Raw genomic sequence first — 19,369 nt, forward strand, 5'->3', positions numbered from 1 at the left:
CATGGGGAGGCTTCAGCCCGGCAGCTGCTGGAAAACCACATCCAGACCATCACCAGCATCGTTAGGAAGCTCAGCCAGGACGTGGAGGTAACGGATCCTTCCTTGCTTTGCTGGGGCAGCTCTGGCCCCTGGTGCACTGCACACTAATGTTGGCTTCAAGGAGCAGAAAAGCCCTCAATGTGACTCCTCTGTTTCAGTTAAAATCTGATTTTCCTTGCCTAGCAGCCCTTGCAGTTGCCTGTGAAAACAGGCAGGAGGGGGCTGGGGAAAATAAGGTAAAGAGAAGGAAGGTAAAATGAAATAAAAAGCAGATTAATGACTTCAGGAGCTATTGCAATTCAAAAAAAAAAAGGTTCTGATTGTTTTCATTGTTAGGCTACAAGGCATTGAGTCCAAGGGAAATAAGGAGTAAGAGGTACCTTCACCTCATCTGTCACACCAAGGCTCAAGTTTGGGTTGACTTCTTAGCTTTCCTGATGCAGGAGTTCCAATACATAACTTCTGCAGTCAAATCTTGCTGAAACTCTCCACAAAGCTCAGTGTGGGCTGGAATGGAGGTTCAGGTTCCTATTTTATCTAAACTGGCTGATGATTCTGTGCTGGAAACATAGGGGATATCCTTTTTCTGGGTATTTTTTTGCTGTTATTTGCCAAATTTAAAAGTGAAACTTTCTGACACAGTTTGGCTTTTCCTTTTGTGCGAAGGTGTAAAATACAAAAAAAAAAGAAATAAATCCACAACAAAACAACCAACCAAACACAAAAAAACCCACACTAAACTTCTCCAGAAATTGTTTTTTTCCTTTAAAATGTTAAAAGTCTTAAAAATGCCACTAAATCCACAACACTTTTTTGTTTTTCACCTACATGGAGAAACAGCTTTTCTTCTGTTTTCTTCTGTTTTCTTCTTTTTTCTGAGGAGAGGAGAGGAGAGGAAAAGGAAAAAGAAAAGGAAAAGGAAAAGGAAAAGGAAAAAAGAAGGATAGACCAGGAAATGTGACTCACTGACTCCAGATCTTCCCCAAAGCAGGAAGAATATCCTTTAAAAAAGGCTGCTCTGGGGAAGATGCCAGCAGTGTTGTTGCCACTGGGAGAGAAGAGCCAGCACACCCCTCTGCCAGCATCAAAAAACAGCCTGGAAGGTGAACATGACCTAATCCTTGGCAAAAAGTCCTTCATGATCCCAGGATGGGATTGCAAGTTTTAGGGAAAAAAGCATGGATACTGAAAAACCTGGGGTCAGAAGGGAGAAGTGGGACTTGGACACAGACCAGGGTGACCATTGATCGCAGCCCCCACGTGGGTCTCTGGGACAGGAGGAGCTGCCAGAAGCCCAGGGAAGGAGCTGGAGGAGGAGAATATTGGTTTCCCTGGATAAACAAGCTGCTGCTGCTTTCCATCTTGATGAACCAGCATCTGTAAGGAGGGTAGGTCCCACCCTGTGCCTCCATCTCTCAGGTCTGAGGCACCAGGCTGGCACTGCCCAACACTCTGTCCGTACACCTGAGCTGGGCAGCACATTCAGCCCTTTGAGAACATTGGTTTGGGGTGCAGAACAAACCCAGGAATGCATGGACCCAGCTCAGTATTCCTGTTATCCCTGCTCTGTGTACAGGGGAGCAAGAATTATTCAGGAATAACTGCATAAATGAGAGATTTCAGCTCAATCTTGCTCCAGAGCTACAGCAGCTCTCTCCACCACTTCTGATGGATGCTGAAATTTCTTTGGCAAATTCCTTTGGCAGCTGAAATTTTCTTTTACTTTTTTCTTTTTTTACTTCTTTCTTCTTCTTCTTCTTCTTCTTCTTCTTATTATTATTATTATTATTATTATTATTATTATTATTATTATTATTAAATTCACTCAGCAGGGAACATTTAGAATAATAATACAAAAAAAGCCAATAAAAGTCATTCTATTTCTGCACAAATAGCACATTTGCATAAAAAAAAAAAAAAAAGGGTAAGTGCTGTCCTTTGGCCAGCTGAAGGGCTGAATTGCAGTGAAAGGTCAGCCCCAGGCCTCTCTGTTCAACCTGAGAAGTAAAACGGGGAGATTTTAGAAACCATCCTTCCCCCCCCCAGCTCTGCTCCATATCTGCAAAAGGTCACAGTAGCTGCACAAGGGCTTCCTAAAATTAATTCTTCTGACACATTCAGGCACCATCAGGATGAGCCACTTCAGAAGAGCCTGCAGGGCAGTTGGTTACTCCTTCCATCTTCAGATCAGGCTGGTAATGCTGTGTGATAAGGCAGAAATCAGGCCACGTCCTGAACAAGGGTGAAACAAGATACTAAAGAGCTTCTCACCCAGGTCCTGGGTGGGTACATCTGAAAGGTGCTTTCACAGCAGGTCCAAGCCCTCACTGGAGCTCAAACCTGTCCTGTGCAGGACTGCATGGGGTGGGAACATGTTTTTATGCAGGGTAGGGAGAGCCTGGCCCAGGTTGCCCAGGGAAGCTGTGGCTGCCCCATCCCTGGCAGTGTTGAAGGGCAGGTTGGATGGGGCTTGGAGCAGCCTGGGCTGGTGGGAGGTGTCCCTGCCCATGCAGGGGGGTGGATCTAGATCATCTTTAATGTCCCTTCCAACCTTCACCATTCTGTGATTCTATGCCAGGAGAGGTTCCTGTCTTTGGACATCAGCCCTGGTATGTTGAAAAGTCATGTGGATGTGGTGCTTGGGGATGGTTTAAGGGAGAACATGGTAGATTAGGGTTAAGGGTTGGACTTGATGATCTTAAAGGTCTTTTTTAACCTAAATGATTCTGTGATTCGTATCTTGGACAGACTGTGTTCAGGGGAGATATCACAGAATCCCAGACTGGTTTGGGGTTGGAAGGGACCTCAAAGCCCATCCAGTCCCACCCCTGCATGGGCAGGGACACCTCCCACCATTCCAGGCTGCTCCAAGCCCCATCCAACCTGCCCTTCAACACCCCCAGGGATGGGGCAGCCACAGCTTCCCTGGGCAACCTGGGCCAGGCTCTCCCCACCCTCACAGCACAGAATTTCTCCCTCACACCTGATCTCCAGCTGTGTTGGGGGCTCCAGAGCTGTTCCCAGCCCCGCAGGGGGGTCTCCCATCTCTTGTCTGCCTTATCCACCCTGCACAGCTTTGCTGTGATGCCCTCAGGCTCCTGCACAACACTCAGTCATTTCCTCCCTTCTACAAACACCCAGCATCCCTGCTGAAAGGAGCCTGACTTAAAAATAACCTGTGTGTTATTTGTTCTGGGCTGCCCCATGCTGTGCAGGCTTGAAGGAGAGAATAAAATTTATTTCCCAGTTTTTGCAGTTCCTAATTTTTGCGTGCTAGGCTTTTCAGCATAAAGTACATTGTTAAAGGGGAAAAACTGACTTTTTTTTTTTTTTTGCAGATACGAATTATTGAAATAAAAATACACTGTTGCTTCCTGCAAGGAGGGAAAACAAGCTTTTAGACCTGCTGCCATAAATGGTGGTTTGAACCCTGCTTTGAATTGAAAAACAAAAGAAAAGCAGGAAACAATAGTTGTATTAATGGTCTTGAATTCACAGGTTTTGGAGAGGCAAATAAGAACAAGGGATGGTGCTGCATTAGAAACTAATTTTGCTGTTCAAAGCCTGGACCATAAATGCATCCAAGGTATTGGAGACCTGCGTGGAAGAGTGGCCAGGTAAGGAGGGCATCGTGGCTCTCATTTCCATCCCTGCTGGTCTGTTTGTGTAGAGCAGATTCAGAATGTACTTTGCACTCATTTTACACCTCCATTTCAGAGCCAGATCTGTGGTTCTCACCCTCCATCGCAGAAACATTACCCTTATCCTGTGTTTTTCCATATTCTTCAACACACACACAACCTTTTAGACAATTTATTTCTTCTCCAGCCTGGTCAGGCTTCAGCTGAAGTGGTTGTTCTGCTCAAACTCTCCTGTTGTTTCAATTAAATCTCCACTTCCTCTTTTGGAAAGCAGGTCTTGCTGAAAAAAAAACAACAACCCTCTATTTCTTCTTTTGCTGAGACTATCAGTTTCCATTGGCTCTCATAATTTCATGTATGTGACACAGGTGGACTTCTCTAGGGCACTTTCTAACACAAAATATTACAATTAAAGGAAAGATGAAGTGAAAAAGTTTTTAGCAGTATCAAGAGAGCACATGGATTAAGAGCTCTCTGAACTGCCAGACTGGAAAAAATGATGATGAAGGAAGAAATCTCCCTGAACTGGCATGTTTTTTTCTCCAGAAGCCAGTCATTTGCTTTCCACATGAGACATAACAGGCCAAGTGAGGTCAAGGTGGTAACTGGCAATGATCAGGAATATTGGCAATGTGGGCTGATTGAAAATAGAAGTATTTTATAAACCAAAAAAAAGAGACTGTTCTACTCCTGAGTGTCCTCTGGGAAGTCTGGGGAATACAGCAGGTAGGTAAGTTACTGTGAGTTCATCTGGGGATGGAGCATCAGAGCTGCCAGGAGCTTGGGCTTGGACAGGAGAAGCAGAGGAGCAGTCCCTTGGGAGGTTCTTTTAGCTCTGTCTGTTGCACCAGGATGCTGCACCAAGCCCAGAGTCCCTTTTCTGAAACTAAAAACCTGATGTGGTGTAAAGGAGAGCCAGGAATGTGATGGTGGGAGGAGGAAAATTCCTGGCTGAGGGAAGCATGCAGCTGTGTGTGGTTTGTAAACAATATAAATAAAATAATAATAATTAAAAAAAAAAAATCGAGAGGTGTTCTTAATTTCCATGTAACAGGAGAGAAAGAAAAAATCATAGGGTACTGAAGGACTCCAGGCTGCTGCAGAGAGACCCAGGAATCCCAGAGGAGAAGCTGGAGCCAACACATCCAAAGTTGGCAGGGAAAAGACAGTGTTTGTTTTTCCCTTGTGGCTGCATTAGGAACAAAGCAGGGGGTGACCCTGGCAAGAGCCTCCTGATGTGTTCAAACCCAGGTCAGAAACCTCTCCAGACAAAGTGGTTTTTGTCCAGCTGTGACTTGCTCCTCTTTTCATGGTGTTTTCCCAGGCATGAAGGTTCCTTTCCTGACCTGCACCAGGGCTTTGTCCCAGCCCCTGTGCAGCAGCATTGGCCTGCAGCAGGAAAAAGCAAAAGCACTGGGGGAAAAACAGGAAAACTGGGTATTTTCAGGGGAAAAAAATAACCATTGCATGTCTCCCTGCTTCAAGGAAACAAAAAAACAGCCAAAGCAAACAGGAGGTTGAGCACTCACAGAGATCCACGGCACTTTTAGTGAGGTTCCTCTTCCTTCCTTGCCTGGATCCCAGGTGTGCTGGTTGGCCTTTCCCATGGGCAGGAGGGAGGATCCCAAAATACACAACATTTCGCCTAAAATTCTGTCGTGGTGGCACCAAATGACTTTTTTGCCCAAACTTGGACAGGCATGACCAGCAGGGCCAGGGAGGGGATTGTCCCCTCTGCTCTGCTCTGCTGAGACCCCCTGCAGGGCTGGGGCCAGGCTGGGGTCCCCAGCACAGGAGGGACATGGAGCTGTTGGAGAGAGGCCAGAGGAGGCCCCAGAGATGCTGGGAGGGCTGGAGCAGCTCTGGAGCCAGGCTGGGAGAGTTGGGGTGTTGAGCCTGGAGAAGAGAAGGCTCCAGGGAGACCTGAGAGCAGCTTCCAGTGCCTGAAGGGGCTCCAGGAAAGCTGGAAAGCCAAACCAGTCTGTGGGTCTTTGGTTCTACTGTGGAAACAGAGCCCTTAGACTCCATTTGCCCTCAAAGATGGAAACGAAGGGAACCTCAGTTTTCTTGGCTTCATCAAACACGTTGGTGGAGCAGAGCTGGGGCTGGGATTCCAGCAGCATTTCAACAGCAGCATCATGGTGCAGCTCTGTGTGACTGATTCCCACTGAGCTCAGCCAGGCTGCACTGTTATGTGACTCATGAATCATCAGCCCTTTCTTGTTTTCCCTGCTGCTGGAGTTCCCCTCTGGAAATGCCAAGTTCTGACTGCCCCCAGCCCCCCTGGCTGAGGAGGGAGGCAGAGCTGAGAGGCAGGGCCCTGCCACTGCAGGGATGATCAGTATTTTGATTTTTCACGTCTATTTGATCTTGTATTCCCAGATTTAAAAAGTCAGTTTATATTAAAGAGGGCCGAGGGTTGCTGGAGACAAATGCATGTGCTGGTAGAGTTTACATTTACTGAATCTTCACATGCAAAATTGCAGTGACAGTTTTCCTCTTTATTTGTAGCCTAAACTTAATCCAAGAGTATCTAGGATGAAATGAACCTTAAATGGAGCTGCTGCTCTTTCTCACAGCAGATGATTCGTCCTCCTGTGTTTTGCCATGTGTAAAGGATTAACGTGGATTGGCTCTTGTAACTCAAGTTCCATCTACATTTTCACTCTCTCTTTGCCTGAAAAATAGGTAGAGACCTCTTGCCAGCTACTGAGGTGGTTGTCCATTCATTCCTGGATTAACTTTAATTAACTTTCTGGCTACATTTCTACACGTGTAAAACACTTACGTGTCAAATAGCAGTGATCTTTACCAAAAACACAGTCTTCATCACCTCAGCTATAATGGCATTCCCATTGAATTAGCTACATATTTCTGTATTATTAATAAGAATTCCTTTGGGCATGGGATTATGTATTACAGTAATAAGAATTGTAAAAAAAAAAGCCATAATTCTGGTAAATATTAATCCACTCTGTTCAGCCAGCCCAATAAAAGAATAAAAGAACATAAAAATGGGTAAGCAATGGACTTTGTACAGATGGTTATGTCATAGTTATTTTTCCCATTAACTTAAATAATAAATGCACACACATATTTTTATATAACACATATATATGTAAAATATTGCATTTTATGTATAATATATATCTATATCTATATCTATATATGGATATATACACACACAAGGTGTGTGTACATTAAAGACATTCACACTACCTACAGAGAACAGGGGGTTGAATTTTAATCATCCTTTGGCTATTCAATTAATGTTGCTGCTCTCAGGTTGTTCATTTGCCCATTTTATGTGTGTTGAGGTGTTTTGGTGGGTGCAAGGGGAAGAGTTTCAGTGTCCAGCAGCAAATGCTCCCTGCAAAACACCAGACCCTTGGCTCTAGAGGTGACTTTCCCCTCTCAGTGGGTCCTGCTGGGGGAGGCTGTGGCACTAACCTGGGGATGCTCAGGGCAGAGATCAGCCTCTCCTGGGAGACAATTTGATTTATTCAGGTTGGAGAGTGGGAAACTGAGAAGGACTCAACCTATCAGGGCAAACACTTGGGTTGTTCCCAGGGTCTGGGTTTTGATCTGGAGCAGGGCTCTGCCTGCAGGGCCCCCCAGCACCCCCCTGCAGGGTCTCCTCTCTCTGGTTTGGCTGCAGGTGTGAGGCCAGCATGGCAAAGCTCTCAGCAGACATCAGCGTGCTCAGGCACGAGGCCCAGAAGGCTGAGAGAGAGATTTATGGCCTCCACTCTGCCCTCAAAAGCTGTGCCAGCGACTTTGAGAAGAAGGTGAGTAGAGAAGCCCACAGGAAAATGCCTGGTGGGTGGTGACCACTCATACCTGCCTCCCTCTTCCCTTCCTACCTGATGAGCAGTTTTAAAGGCTGATCCAGTATTCACACAGGGGTTTTGAGTTAAAATATTTTGTTTCCACGATACCATGGAATGATAGTGGTGCTTATAATGGATGCAAGGTAATAGCAGGTAAACCCCAGATCATAAACAACCCGTCACAGTTTCCCAATATTATTTGTAAGACCATGACTCTGCTTCAAGTGCACCTGGGAATGTCAGCTGCAGGCATCCTGGGGCTAAAAAAAAGGCCATCCAAGTCTTCTGGGGTTTTTGTTTTTATTATTTGTAAGATGTACAGGCAGGTAATGACATAATATCCAGCTCCATATTGATTTTGGCAATTATTTCAAAGTCTTATGAAAATATAGCAGTGAAAAAGCTCTGGGAGATGCTACTTTTTTTTTTAATGAGAGGATTTTTGGTTTGGTTTGGTCTTTTCCTCCATGGATTATGTCAAGCCAACAGGGGATAACAACTGTTATTGCCTCATTCCTTGTGTGAGGTCTGCTGTGCTGAGAAGCAGTTTTGGAGCCTATAACAGGTTCAGGAGCATGAACATCAATATTTTGGAAGAATCCAGCTGTACTGGAAAATCCAGCTTTCTCAACCTGCACCGTGATGACTTTCTGCTCCTGCTCCACCCAAGACATCAGCTGTGCCTGCCCGAGTTGAGCAGATGCAGGACATTCAATTTCTTGTGCCCTCAGACATAGAATATATTCTCAATATTGTGTGTCCATCTCAGCTCTGCTGCATGAGCCTCCCTGTCACCTACCTTGCCTGACCAGGGTCCTCTTCTCCTGGGAAAAATTGCTTAAATGAAACATCTTGATCAGCCTAGAGAAGAGAAGGCTTCAGGGAGACCTTATTACCATGTTCCTGTACTTAAAGGGTGGCTGCAAAGAAGATGGAGACTCCCTGTTGACAAGGAGACACACGGAAAAGACAAGGGGTGATGGGCACAAGTTGCTCCTGGGGAGATTCCCATGGGACACAAGAGGTGAATTTTTCCCCATGAGGACAATCAGAGATTGGAACAGTCTCCCAGGAACAGTCTCCCAGGGAAAGTGGTGGATTCCCCCACACTGGACAGGTTTAAGTCTCAGCTTGACAGGGAGCTGAGCTACCTCCTGTCAACTAGAGCAGCACCTTGAGAGATTGGCCCAGATGGTCCTGGAGGTCCCTTCCAACCTGGCATTCTATGGTTGTACCTAGAATTCTGTTAAAAGACACTCTTTGGACAACTTTCTCCTTGCAGACCTATGAAAATTGTTCTTCACCTGGAAAGAGGGAATGGAGAAGGTGTGTGTGTGTGTGTGTTGGAGAACATAAAATCACAGGGGAAAAAAACCACCAGGGTAGACATTGAGCAGGATGCAGAAAAAAACTCCCCAGCTGAAAAAAAGGAGCAACATTCTTCTCACATGGCTGTAGGAAGAGGAAAGGAAAGGATTTCTGGAAAGCAGTCGGGTTTTGTTGTAAAGGGGGAAGGTGCCAAGTCAATGTGATGGGTCTCCAGCTGCACCTCTTTGGACTGATGTGCCACAGCCACAGAACAGGCACCTCCACACCAGGGACATTTTGTGCTGACTTGATGTAAAACCTCTGATGAAAATGGCTGGATTTCACCTACCAGCTAGTTTATTAATTAACCAAGGGTAGGTAGGTTGAATGCCAAAGCCCTCACACCAGAGTGCCCTTCCAGATCACAGAATCATATCATAGAATAGTTCTAGTTGGAAAGGATCTTAAAGATGATCTAGATCCAGCCATGGGCAGGGACACCTCCCACCATTCCAGGCTGCTCCAAGCCCCATCCACCCTGCCCTTCAACACTGCCAGGGATGGGGCAGCCACAGCTTCCCTGGGCAACCTGGGCCAGGCTCTCCCCACCCTCACAGCACAGAATTTCTCCCTCCCATCTCAGCTCCAGCTCCCTCTGCCAGCTGGAAACCCTTCCCCCTGCTCCCATCCCTCCCTGTCCTTGTCCCAAGCCCCTCCCCAGAACCTTCCCTCCCTCCAGCCTCCTTGGGATCCCATTTAGGTCTTGGGCAGCCAACATTCAGCAATACACACGTTCTTCCAAGGATTTGCCCCTTGGTTCCTGGCACCACTGGGGAGACCTGAGCACAGCCCAGTGCCTGGTTCCAGTGAGGAGAGTCTTGCTTCCCTGCCCATCTCCTGCATCCACAAAGACTTTGGCTCCAGCAGGTCTTGCAGGCTCTGAGCTCAGGTCTTCAGCCTTTAGTGAATGAAATTTTTGGTAAGAAAATCTCATTTTTGTCTAGCTGTACCTCAATGTCAGCTTTTTTCTTTCCCTTCCTTCCTTCCTTCCTTCCTTCCTTCCTTCCTTCCTTCCTTCCTTCCTTCCTTCCTTCCTTCCTTCCTTCCTTCCTTCCTTCCTTCCTTCCTTCCTTCCTTTCTTTCCTTTCTTTCCTTTCTTTCCTTTCTTTCCTTGCAAATGTAATGGAGATTTAAGTGTAAGAGCCCTTGCTGACAGTCTGGCTCACAAAGCCCTTCTCTGCTGGACCCTCCTCAGGTGATGCAGCTGCTGAGCAAGATCGAGGCTTCCAGCTCTGATCACAGCTCGAATTTAAAGACAGTCCAGGGAGACCAACATCATGAAATGCAACTTCTGGATTTCAAGTAGGTGATGGAGGGTTTTTCACCATGATCATTCACCCGGGGGGCTTTGATGCAGGTTTCCATGGAAAAAGGGAAACAAAGCCACTTATTAACACCCGTTCACAAACCCCACCAGAAGATCTGTGCCATAAAATAACGAAAACACAATGAAAGCACATTTTCTTGCAAGCTAATTGTTAAAACAAGGTGCTAAATGCCACCCTGTAAGAAAAGAGGTATGAAACCTATTAACTTTCCTTACTCAAAACAGAGGCACCAAAGACACTCTTTGCCATCATAATTGGGGCTAATTTGTGACTTCCCTAATTTGCAGAAGGAGACCTTTTCTTTCACTTGCACCATCTGCCCACGTCTGAGACAGCTGCCAGGGACAGGGCTGCTGCTGCTGGTGGAGAAAAGTGGGCACAAGGAGCTTGTACAGCCTCCCAGCCTCTCCTTTTTGTGTGTGTGTGTGTATTTTTAGGGTGTTATTTTAATCTTGATGAGTTTTAGAGAGAAAGGAGCTCCAGGAGAAGGATGCAATGAACAAAAGTATCTGGCAGCCACATGGAAAACCAGGCAAACCAGCCCATCTCTGAATAGAAGAGCCAGCACAAATAATTTAAAATGTAATTATGATAATCCTGCAATAACATTATTTAAAAGGCAATTGTTCCACTCCGTAAAACGAAGTATTTGAATAGAGGTTTCTTTTAATTAAGATTCTATCTGAATTGTGTTCAGAAGTAAAAATGGGTTAGAACTTTGAAAAGACAAGAATTCTCATCAAGAGAAGAGGAGAAGGAATTTGGGGTGAATGGGAAATAACAGCTGAGGTGGGCAATGAATTAAAATGTGGAAAAGGGAGGGAGGAGCAGGGAGACAGGAGTGAACAGTGGAGATCATGATGGTGTGAAAGGGACAGGAAATGAAATTTAAAAAAAAAAAAAAAGAGGGAAGGAAAAATGGAACCCTACCAGAAAAGAATGAAATCTGAAAACTGAATTTATGTAAATCCTGAGTTTCTCAAAAGATAATGAGTTCTTACTGAAATTGTCTTCAGAAAATAGGAAGCCTGAAAAGAATTGGTTTTCGAGACACAGAGAAGTGCTGGCTTTTTGTGTATAACATAAAATCCAAAAATACTTATTTACTGATCTGGGAGCTTTTATTCCAGTTAATACAAAATTTAATTAAAACCGCGTGCCCTTTGGGGAATGTCTGCCTCCTTTTATACTGCTCCAGTCTATCAGATTTATGTATTCTTTTTTAGAGAGATGAAATAAAATTTAACGTCTGGAACAATCTGGAGCTTCTCCATAAAAACCTGGCTGGTCTGGATCAGCTTTGCAGCCCAGAGTTACCCCCAGTCCTCACGCAGCTGCAGCTGCTGTGGAAGCACAGGCTGATACTGATTCTGAAAACTACTTTCATTTTTAGGTTTAAATATTTCTTTCCTCCCCCTTTTCCAACCGGGGGAGCGAACACGAGCACCAGCTGCCAACCAGGGGTTAGATATACATGAAAATAACCTCATGAAAGGTCTGTCTGAAGATGTACCAGGCCCCTAACTTTCTGCTGGGGTGGTGGAGCAGAGCTGTGACTCTCACCTTGACCAGCCTGTTCCCTGACCCTCGGGTGTGAAGATCCCACAACCACCAGCAACAACAACTGTGGGAAGTGCATCACTGCCTTCATCCCTACCTCACCTTTCCAGAGCAGGGTTTGGGCAGGAAGGGACAGTTCTCTGCCACCAGCGCTCCATGGGACAACTCATTGCTGCTGGGACAACTCTCTGCTGGACAATTCGCTGCCAGGACATCTCCACATCAGGACAACCCTCTGTGGGGACAACTCTCCTTGGATTGGCAGTGCCCTGGTGTAGAGATGTCCCAGTGGTGAAATGTCCCATTGGTGGCAGAGAATTTCCCTTAGACCCATGTTCAGCTGGTGCTCCCTGTTATTCCAGTCCACTGTCTTTCTGCCAGGGTCTAGAAGAGCTCATTGCACCTTCCCATGCCCAGCTTGGATATTGCTCTATATCATCAGGGTAATATCACAACATCATGTTGTTTTCTCATGAGCAAAGATTAGTGCTCCAGGAAGCAAACTCTGTGTGCAGGTTCATAAGTGCATGGTGGGACTATAAGTGATGAACTCCACACTTCAGGGTTTTGTTCTTGAAAGAACTGGAATCCTAGAGGTACTAAAATGGGTAATAGTGACAAACTGACCCAACTGGCTGCTCCTGCAGAGGGTCCTGAAGACACCCTGTCTACAACAAACTGCAATAAGGTATCACTGTGATACATGTTCCTATAATTTTTTACCCCATTTACAGTGACTGCTGATGGCAATTATCCCCTCATTAGCCTGATACATTGATAGCTGCTATCAATCATCACTCCGTGTAAAAACCACTTTAACTCGAACAGCCTTTTTGAAAAGTGATATTAAAGAGTGGAAGTGCTGTAAGAATTGCCTAGTGACAAATCCTGCTCCTTTACCTGCTGGTTTGTATCCTAACTGAGACCCAAGCTGATTTTAAGTGACCACAGTTTGCATGTAAACATGTCCTGGAAATTAATGCAATGACCTTAAAATCTTAGTGACACTCTCAGAGCCAGAACAAACACACAAGTGTGAAAATTGACACACGTGGCTTCAGCTTGGACCTAAATTCAAGTCTGGTCGTGGTTCATCTTGTCAGTTACATGTTGCAGCACAAGAAAAGCAAAAACCAAAACTTTGTGGTTCTGGTTAACTTGACATTTTGCAGACTTGATCCCAGCAGGGATTGCTCATTGACCCCAGCTGCTCCCACCCACCCTGTCTCATCCAGGCTTCTCTTGCTTCCATCTTTCCTGGGGGCATTTCACATTCCTATCCAATAACTGCTGCCTCGGGGGCAACTCTGCAATCTCCTTTGGTTTATAACCTTTTAGCCATGAACTTATTTTATCCTGATGAACTTCACCTTCAGAGCAGGGGTGGTTCTGCTGCTCTCCCTCATGCCCAGCAGCTGAGTCTGTGTTGGAGGGGTTACTGCAGCTTCTCCATCCCCTTCCAACAGGCTTAACTCAAATGGGAAATTGACATTTTTTCCAGCCCTCAGATATTTTCCTAAACTAGACCACTCTGAAGAAACCACATTTTGGCTTGTAGGTACAACCCCTAAGCTAAGGATCAACCAAATAATTGAGCCTAGAGCTTCTGAGGCAGCTCATGAGCAGATGTGGAGCAATTTAAACAATTTACTCAAATGACTCAAGACTCCCCCATAACACTGACTAAACCTTAGTACCAATACTTAAAGAAATAATGATCATTTCAGGTTGACAAGTGCTCTAAGTGACTTCAGGGATCAGCTGCAGACTCACTGGAAGAGGGCAGAAGCCTGGTTGTCACGGACTGAAGAAAACCAAGCCCAGCACAGGCAGCAGCTGCTCAACTTGCTGAAGGAGGGACTGGTAAGGCTTTCTAGGCTGGCACTGGGGTGGCCTCCAGACCCCTAGGACTGTCCCCAGCTGCTCCCATCACCCCCAGCCCAGCAGGTACCAACCACACACCCAAAATCCCCAGATCTAGCACCAAACCAGGTGCCTCAGGACACGGCCAGGAAAGTGGTGAGTTACAAAAGAAAAAAATAAATTAATCATGGATTCATATTTTGGAAGGGATATCTGGAAGTCGTGAGGTTCAAACCTTTCCTCCAACCATGGGAGTCTGGGCTTGGGTGTCATCCTAGTGAGTTTTAAGTATCTCCAAGGATGGAGATCACCCAACATTCCGGATATCCTGGGAAATAAAGTGAATTATGGCACCATATCCCACCCGGGTAACCCCAACGTACCCAACAGTGACATTCCTCAGCCCCAGGGCAACCACTGGGGCCACCACCCAGTTTCATTTGTTGACAAAGAAGAGGAAGGGGATCATTTGTTTAAATTCTGCCCATTTTAAATCCAGACAAACCCCCAACAACCCCTGTTTCAGCTCCAGCATAGAGGGTATTGCTTAGTTCAGGACCAAAGCCTTCTCATTAACTCCTTCACTGCTCCCAAGGCTTTTCAGAGTGGAAAAGTGACTGACACATCACCACAGGGTCTCAGTGCCAGGCAGGGAGGATGCTGACCAAAGACCAGGCTCACAAGTTGCTTGGACCAAAAATGCTCCTGAATCCCAGTCTCCGTTTCTCCTGCCCAAGGAGGGTCCCTTGTACTCAAGAGACCAACACTTGGTGCAGCCAGAAAGATACTAAAGCCAGTTTGGATGTGTCAGCACCTATCTCAAAGCTACGCCTTGAATTCCCTTAGTCTGCTAATTAATAGTTTTTTTAAAGCTGCTCTTAAGTTGGTTCTTGTTAGAGAAGATAGTGAGAGGACAAGGGGTGATGGTTTTAAACTGAGAGAGGGGAGATTTAGGTGAGATATGAGGAAGAAATTCTTCACTCTCAGGGTGGTGAGGAGCTGGGATGGGTTGCCCAGGGAGGTTGTTGATGCCCCATCCCTGGAGGTTTTTAAGGCCAGGTTGGATGAGGTTTTGTGCAGTTCTGGTGGTTCCCTGCTCATGGCAGGGGGATTGGAACTGGGTGACCTTTAGGGTCCTTTCCAACCGTCATCATTCTATGATTTATGAAATAAGGACCACATTTGTGTTTTCACATGCTCATAGAGGGGCAGGCAGGCACACACAGTGCTCAGAGCAGCTGGAAGGGCTCTGGATGTCTCCTACTCTGCTGAGACCCCCTGGAGTGTTGTGTCCAGTTCTGGGGTCCCCAGCACAGGAGGGACATGGAGCTGTTGGAGAGAGGCCAGAGGAGGCCCCGGAGATGCTGGGAGGGCTGGAGCAGCTCTGGAGCCAGGCTGGGAGAGTTGGGGTGTTGAGCCTGGAGAAGAGAAGGCTCCAGGGAGACCTGAGAGCAGCTTCCAGTGCCTGAAGGGGCTCCAGGAAAGCTGGGGAGGGACTTGGGACAAGGGCAGGGAGGGATGGGAGCAGGGGGAAGGGTTTCCAGCTGGCAGAGGGAGCTGGAGATGAGATCTTAGGAAGCTGGACACATAGCAGGAGGCAGGTTAATGTGGGAACATTTAAAATGTCTTACCTGTGCTGTGTGTTTAAAGGACAGAGCAGAAAACAGAGTAGAAGAAAAGCTCCTGGTTCTGTCACTAAAGATAGAACAAATGGATAAACCACAAAAATTTGAAAAGCAGGTGAAAGAGATGAAAAGTGATGAAAAAAGCCTGCATGCTAGAATCAACAGATTTGAAAGGCAGATCTGGAAGGAGCTCGAGGAAATCCGGAACGAATACAGATCAGGTGAGGATGGGCCTTCATCCAGTTTATTTTAAAAATAAATTTCTACAGTAACTTGCTGCTTCAGAAAACACTTTCCAGCAAAGGCAGGCAGACACTAAAATGGTTCTTTCTCTCTCCCAAACCTCACACACAGAGGTTGCATGGGGTGGCCAGCTTCTCTTTGCAAACAGCCAGCACAACAGCTGCTTTCTCTTCCTAAGAGACTCAAGGTAAGAGGATCTAAAAGGCAATTTCACAGCCTGCTGTCCAGGCTTTTTAAGAGCACCTGTTTCCTCTGTCATCAATTCACTACCCATCCGTGGGAGGCACAAGTTCCTTGCCAAAGGGGGTGAGTCTGCCAGGTGGCTGGGGAAGGTTCTCCCATGGGGTCCTAAGGGTCAGACCAGACCCTTTGCTTTCTGAACTCCTTCTCAGAGGAGCCTGGGAGCCACTGGACCCACTCCTGTCTGAAGGGTTATGAACGTGCAGCCACCTCTCAGAGTCAAGGCTGCCTGTGTCAGAGCCCCAGCAAGGGCCAGCACTGGCACAGATGAGCCAAGCTCCATGGGAAGAGCATTTGTTAAGGCAGCAGACACAACAGGCTCAGAACTGCCACTGATGAATACAGCTGCTCCAGAGAGTTGAGCTCCAGTTAGTGATTCCCAGGTAAAAACCTGAGAGAGCTGCAGGTGCAGTTGGTGCATCTTCCCAAAGAGGCAGCCTTGGCTGGGGGTGAAAGAGGGATTCAGCCCATTCAGACAGATGGAATTTTCTTCCTTCCCAAAGCAGAGGATTCTAAAGGACAGTTTTATACCTATTGAAAAAGTGGGGCTAGGCAATAAGTAGTGTGCTGATGGATTCCAGGCTAATGATGCTTAATAATTAAGGGGGCGGGGGGGGAAGCCCCAGCATTTGCTGCAGGAGCAAACTCCTCCTCTGGTTTTGTTGATGAAGCCACTGGCCACAAGGCCTTGGCTCCAGCCTCAGTGATGCATGAGCTCGTGGCCTTCACAAGCCAGATTTTGCCCACTGTGCTGTGTCACTACTACCCTGCCCCTGCAGCTTCTCATGGCAACACAGTGGGCACATCAGGCAATAAAAACAACAGATCCCTCAGCCCTCCCTCCAGGGGAAGAGGTGGCCTGGGAGTCATCACATGAGGGCTTCACATCTCACATGTTCTCTCTTTGGAGCTCAGGGGCCTGGTTCTCATCCTCTAAGCTGCCTGTGATCCAGGACCCCAGCTCTTGCCTGCAGCCCCAATTCCTTCATGACCTGCAGCCTGGATACAAGCCCTGCTCCCAGGCTCCCAACCAAGCTCTAAATGAGCTCAGGTCTTGACGTGGGAGGGCTTGGCTGTCCCATCTGAGGGGGCACGAGGCAGCATCTCAGAGGCAGCTGTGGCAAAGAAGCCTCAGGACATAATACTGTTACTGAAAAGAGGGAGTTCTTAACTTCAGATTCCTGCCTGCAGAAACTGAACGACACCAGAGACGTTGTTTCTTTGGCCATCCTGGTGTTCAAAGCCAGGTCTGATGGTTGCTCTTTCCCAGGGCAGTCCTCTGGCAGGGTCTGACCCCCCAAAAAAGGGGGGACAGAGGCCACTGATGAGGTGTGGAGCAGCATGAAGCAGTTGTTAGTGCTTCAGCTCAGGTGGGTCTTGGGAATCAGAGGTGGGGCTGGAATGCACAGAATTCCTCATTCTAAGTGGTTTGGTCGAAGTGTGGCAGTGGCAAAATCAACCACTGCTTTTGAACAACCATTCCACAAGGAGAAAATCATGTCATTGGCTGCCATGTTACAATAAGCACTGAGGAGGGAAAGAAAAGGGGGAAAAGAAGTAATTCTAACCCACAGTTAGGGTTTTGCTTGCTATTAAGTGAACACCTGTGTAACACACTGGACAAATGTACAGAGCTGTAATTTGAAAGTTATCTGTGCAATCCCACCTCTTTTTGTACACACACCCATGCACAGAGGTGTGGCTGGTGAAGCTGAGCTCCCATTATCCCCAAAGCACACAACAAAGCAGCTCTGAGGGAGTATAATACTTACTTACAGCTGCTGCAGCTCTGGAAGACCTGTGGTACCAGATTCTGGCAGGCAGGTTGCAGAGCAGCAGTGCCAGAATCCAATGGGAACAGGGAGCGAGATGGGAGCTGAGGGGGAAATTCTGTGCTGTGAGGGTGGGGAGAGCCTGGCCCAGGTTGCCCAGGGAAGCTGTGGCTGCCCCATCCCTGGGGGTGTTGAAGGGCAGGTTGGATGGGGCTTGGAGCAGCCTGGAATGGTGGGAGGTGTTCCTGCTCATGCAGGGGTTTGGAACTGGATGATCTTTAAGGTCCCTTCCAACTCAAACCAATCCATGGTTCTGTGATTCTCTGAGTCACAATAAGGACCAAAAAACAAAATCCAAGCCAAACAAAAATGCCCAATGAAAGGACAAGATGCTGTAGGGCTAACAAAACCCCAGGCTTTCAAGACAGGGTTTTCTTTCTCCCACCCCACCACTCTGATGACAACTGCAGTTTTCTGCATGGTGTGATCACGCTTGGCATTGTCCAAGGTGTTGGAAGAGATGATTCCTATAGCAGGTAGGTTGCAACCCCATCTGCTAATGCATGTCTATGGCATTCAATAAAATGAGGAAATGAAATTGATTTAATTTTCATTTGATTTCATTTTCAATTGTACTAAACACTGGTCAGAAACTTTCATAAAAAGAGAAGAAACTTATAATATCTTGAAAACAATGAACATACAATTAATTGTTCCTATTCCTCTACCAGGATTTCAATCCATTCTTGAGTCTCTGGAGCTGCTCAAACAAATACAGAACACCAAGCTGAGACTTGAGAAAAAGAAAATTCAAAAAGACATGAGAAAGATCCAACAAAATTAGCCTCCCAGAAGACTGAACACCAGGATCCAGACTTGTCCCGCTTTCCAGGTGCTCTCTCCAGCAAGAAGCAGGACTGACTGAAAGAAAGAAGCAGCCTATAGACACACCTGATGTTGTTTCCCCCTCTCCCTCTAGGGTGTTATTGCTAGTCATAATATTGTGCAGCCACAAAAAATAACAACTCTGTAACAACAACATTGATTTTTCTTCACACCAATTTCACTGTAGAGGAAAAGCTGAATTTTAAGACTTAAAATTTTGCAAGTAGATTTCATACAGAATTATTCATCTTTTTAAAAGGAACAAGTACCTAGTCACCTGCCATAAGCTACAGGGCTTTAGACTGGTGCAAGTACTGAAATCAGGTCGAGTAAATTCCTGCAGCTCCTGCAGTGTATGTAGTAACAGCATCATGGAAACTGGTATCAGATTATCTACTGATTCAAGTCTTGGACTGGTTATAAGAAGTTGCTGAATCATGAAAAGCATCTAATAACCTGTGTAAAGGTGACAAAAGTGCCATTTAATTACATAGTTGATGCGTTATTAAGAAAGTTTATTTCTCATCTTCTGTGTTTGACTGGACAAAACAATCCTGGCAGAAGCAGCAGCCAGTGTGGCTGGGTGTGCCTGCCTCCCCACCAGGGACCCTGGTGCTGCAGTTCCCAGGACATTGAGCAGCAGCAAAGAGCTGAAATACCAGGTTACTGGGGAATGTGTTTCTAAAAAGTGCGTAGTGTCAAAAAAACCCCCAAAACAACAACAAAAAAAACCCAGCCAAAAACCAAAAGGAACCAAAAAAGCCAAGACAACATTCAGAATCTAACCAACTTCCCTTTCCCTTCACTGCATAAAGGAGTTACCTCAATATTTATCACCCCACGCTGTGGCCAAACTCAAAATGATGCCTCTCTCCCCTGAGAACACCAAATTTAAGTTACTTAACTGCTACCTGTTAAGTCAAATCAGTAAAAATCAAATTAACTGGGAGAGAAAAAAAGCTAAATTCAGACACC

At 46.4% G+C, this 19,369-nt stretch overlaps 1 protein-coding gene across 1 annotated transcript in view; it reads left to right on the top strand.

Annotated features, from left to right (window-relative positions):
- The window catches only part of FAM81B (family with sequence similarity 81, member B), a 20,808-nt gene extending 2,455 nt beyond the window's left edge, over positions 1–18,353 (top strand). Inside the window, exons 2-8 of the mRNA XM_009993785.1 lie at positions 10–87; positions 3,538–3,656; positions 7,339–7,468; positions 10,074–10,180; positions 13,494–13,629; positions 15,280–15,475; positions 18,241–18,353. Of these exons, the coding sequence (XP_009992087.1) occupies positions 10–87; positions 3,538–3,656; positions 7,339–7,468; positions 10,074–10,180; positions 13,494–13,629; positions 15,280–15,475; positions 18,241–18,353 (879 nt within the window). The remainder of the gene's footprint in view (positions 1–9; positions 88–3,537; positions 3,657–7,338; positions 7,469–10,073; positions 10,181–13,493; positions 13,630–15,279; positions 15,476–18,240) is intronic.
- Positions 18,354–19,369: the final 1,016 nt, after the last annotated feature.

The sequence above is a fragment of the Chaetura pelagica genome, unplaced genomic scaffold (assembly GCF_000747805.2).
Source record: "Chaetura pelagica isolate M959 unplaced genomic scaffold, ChaPel_1.0 scaffold423, whole genome shotgun sequence".
NCBI classification, from domain to species: domain Eukaryota; kingdom Metazoa; phylum Chordata; class Aves; order Apodiformes; family Apodidae; genus Chaetura; species Chaetura pelagica.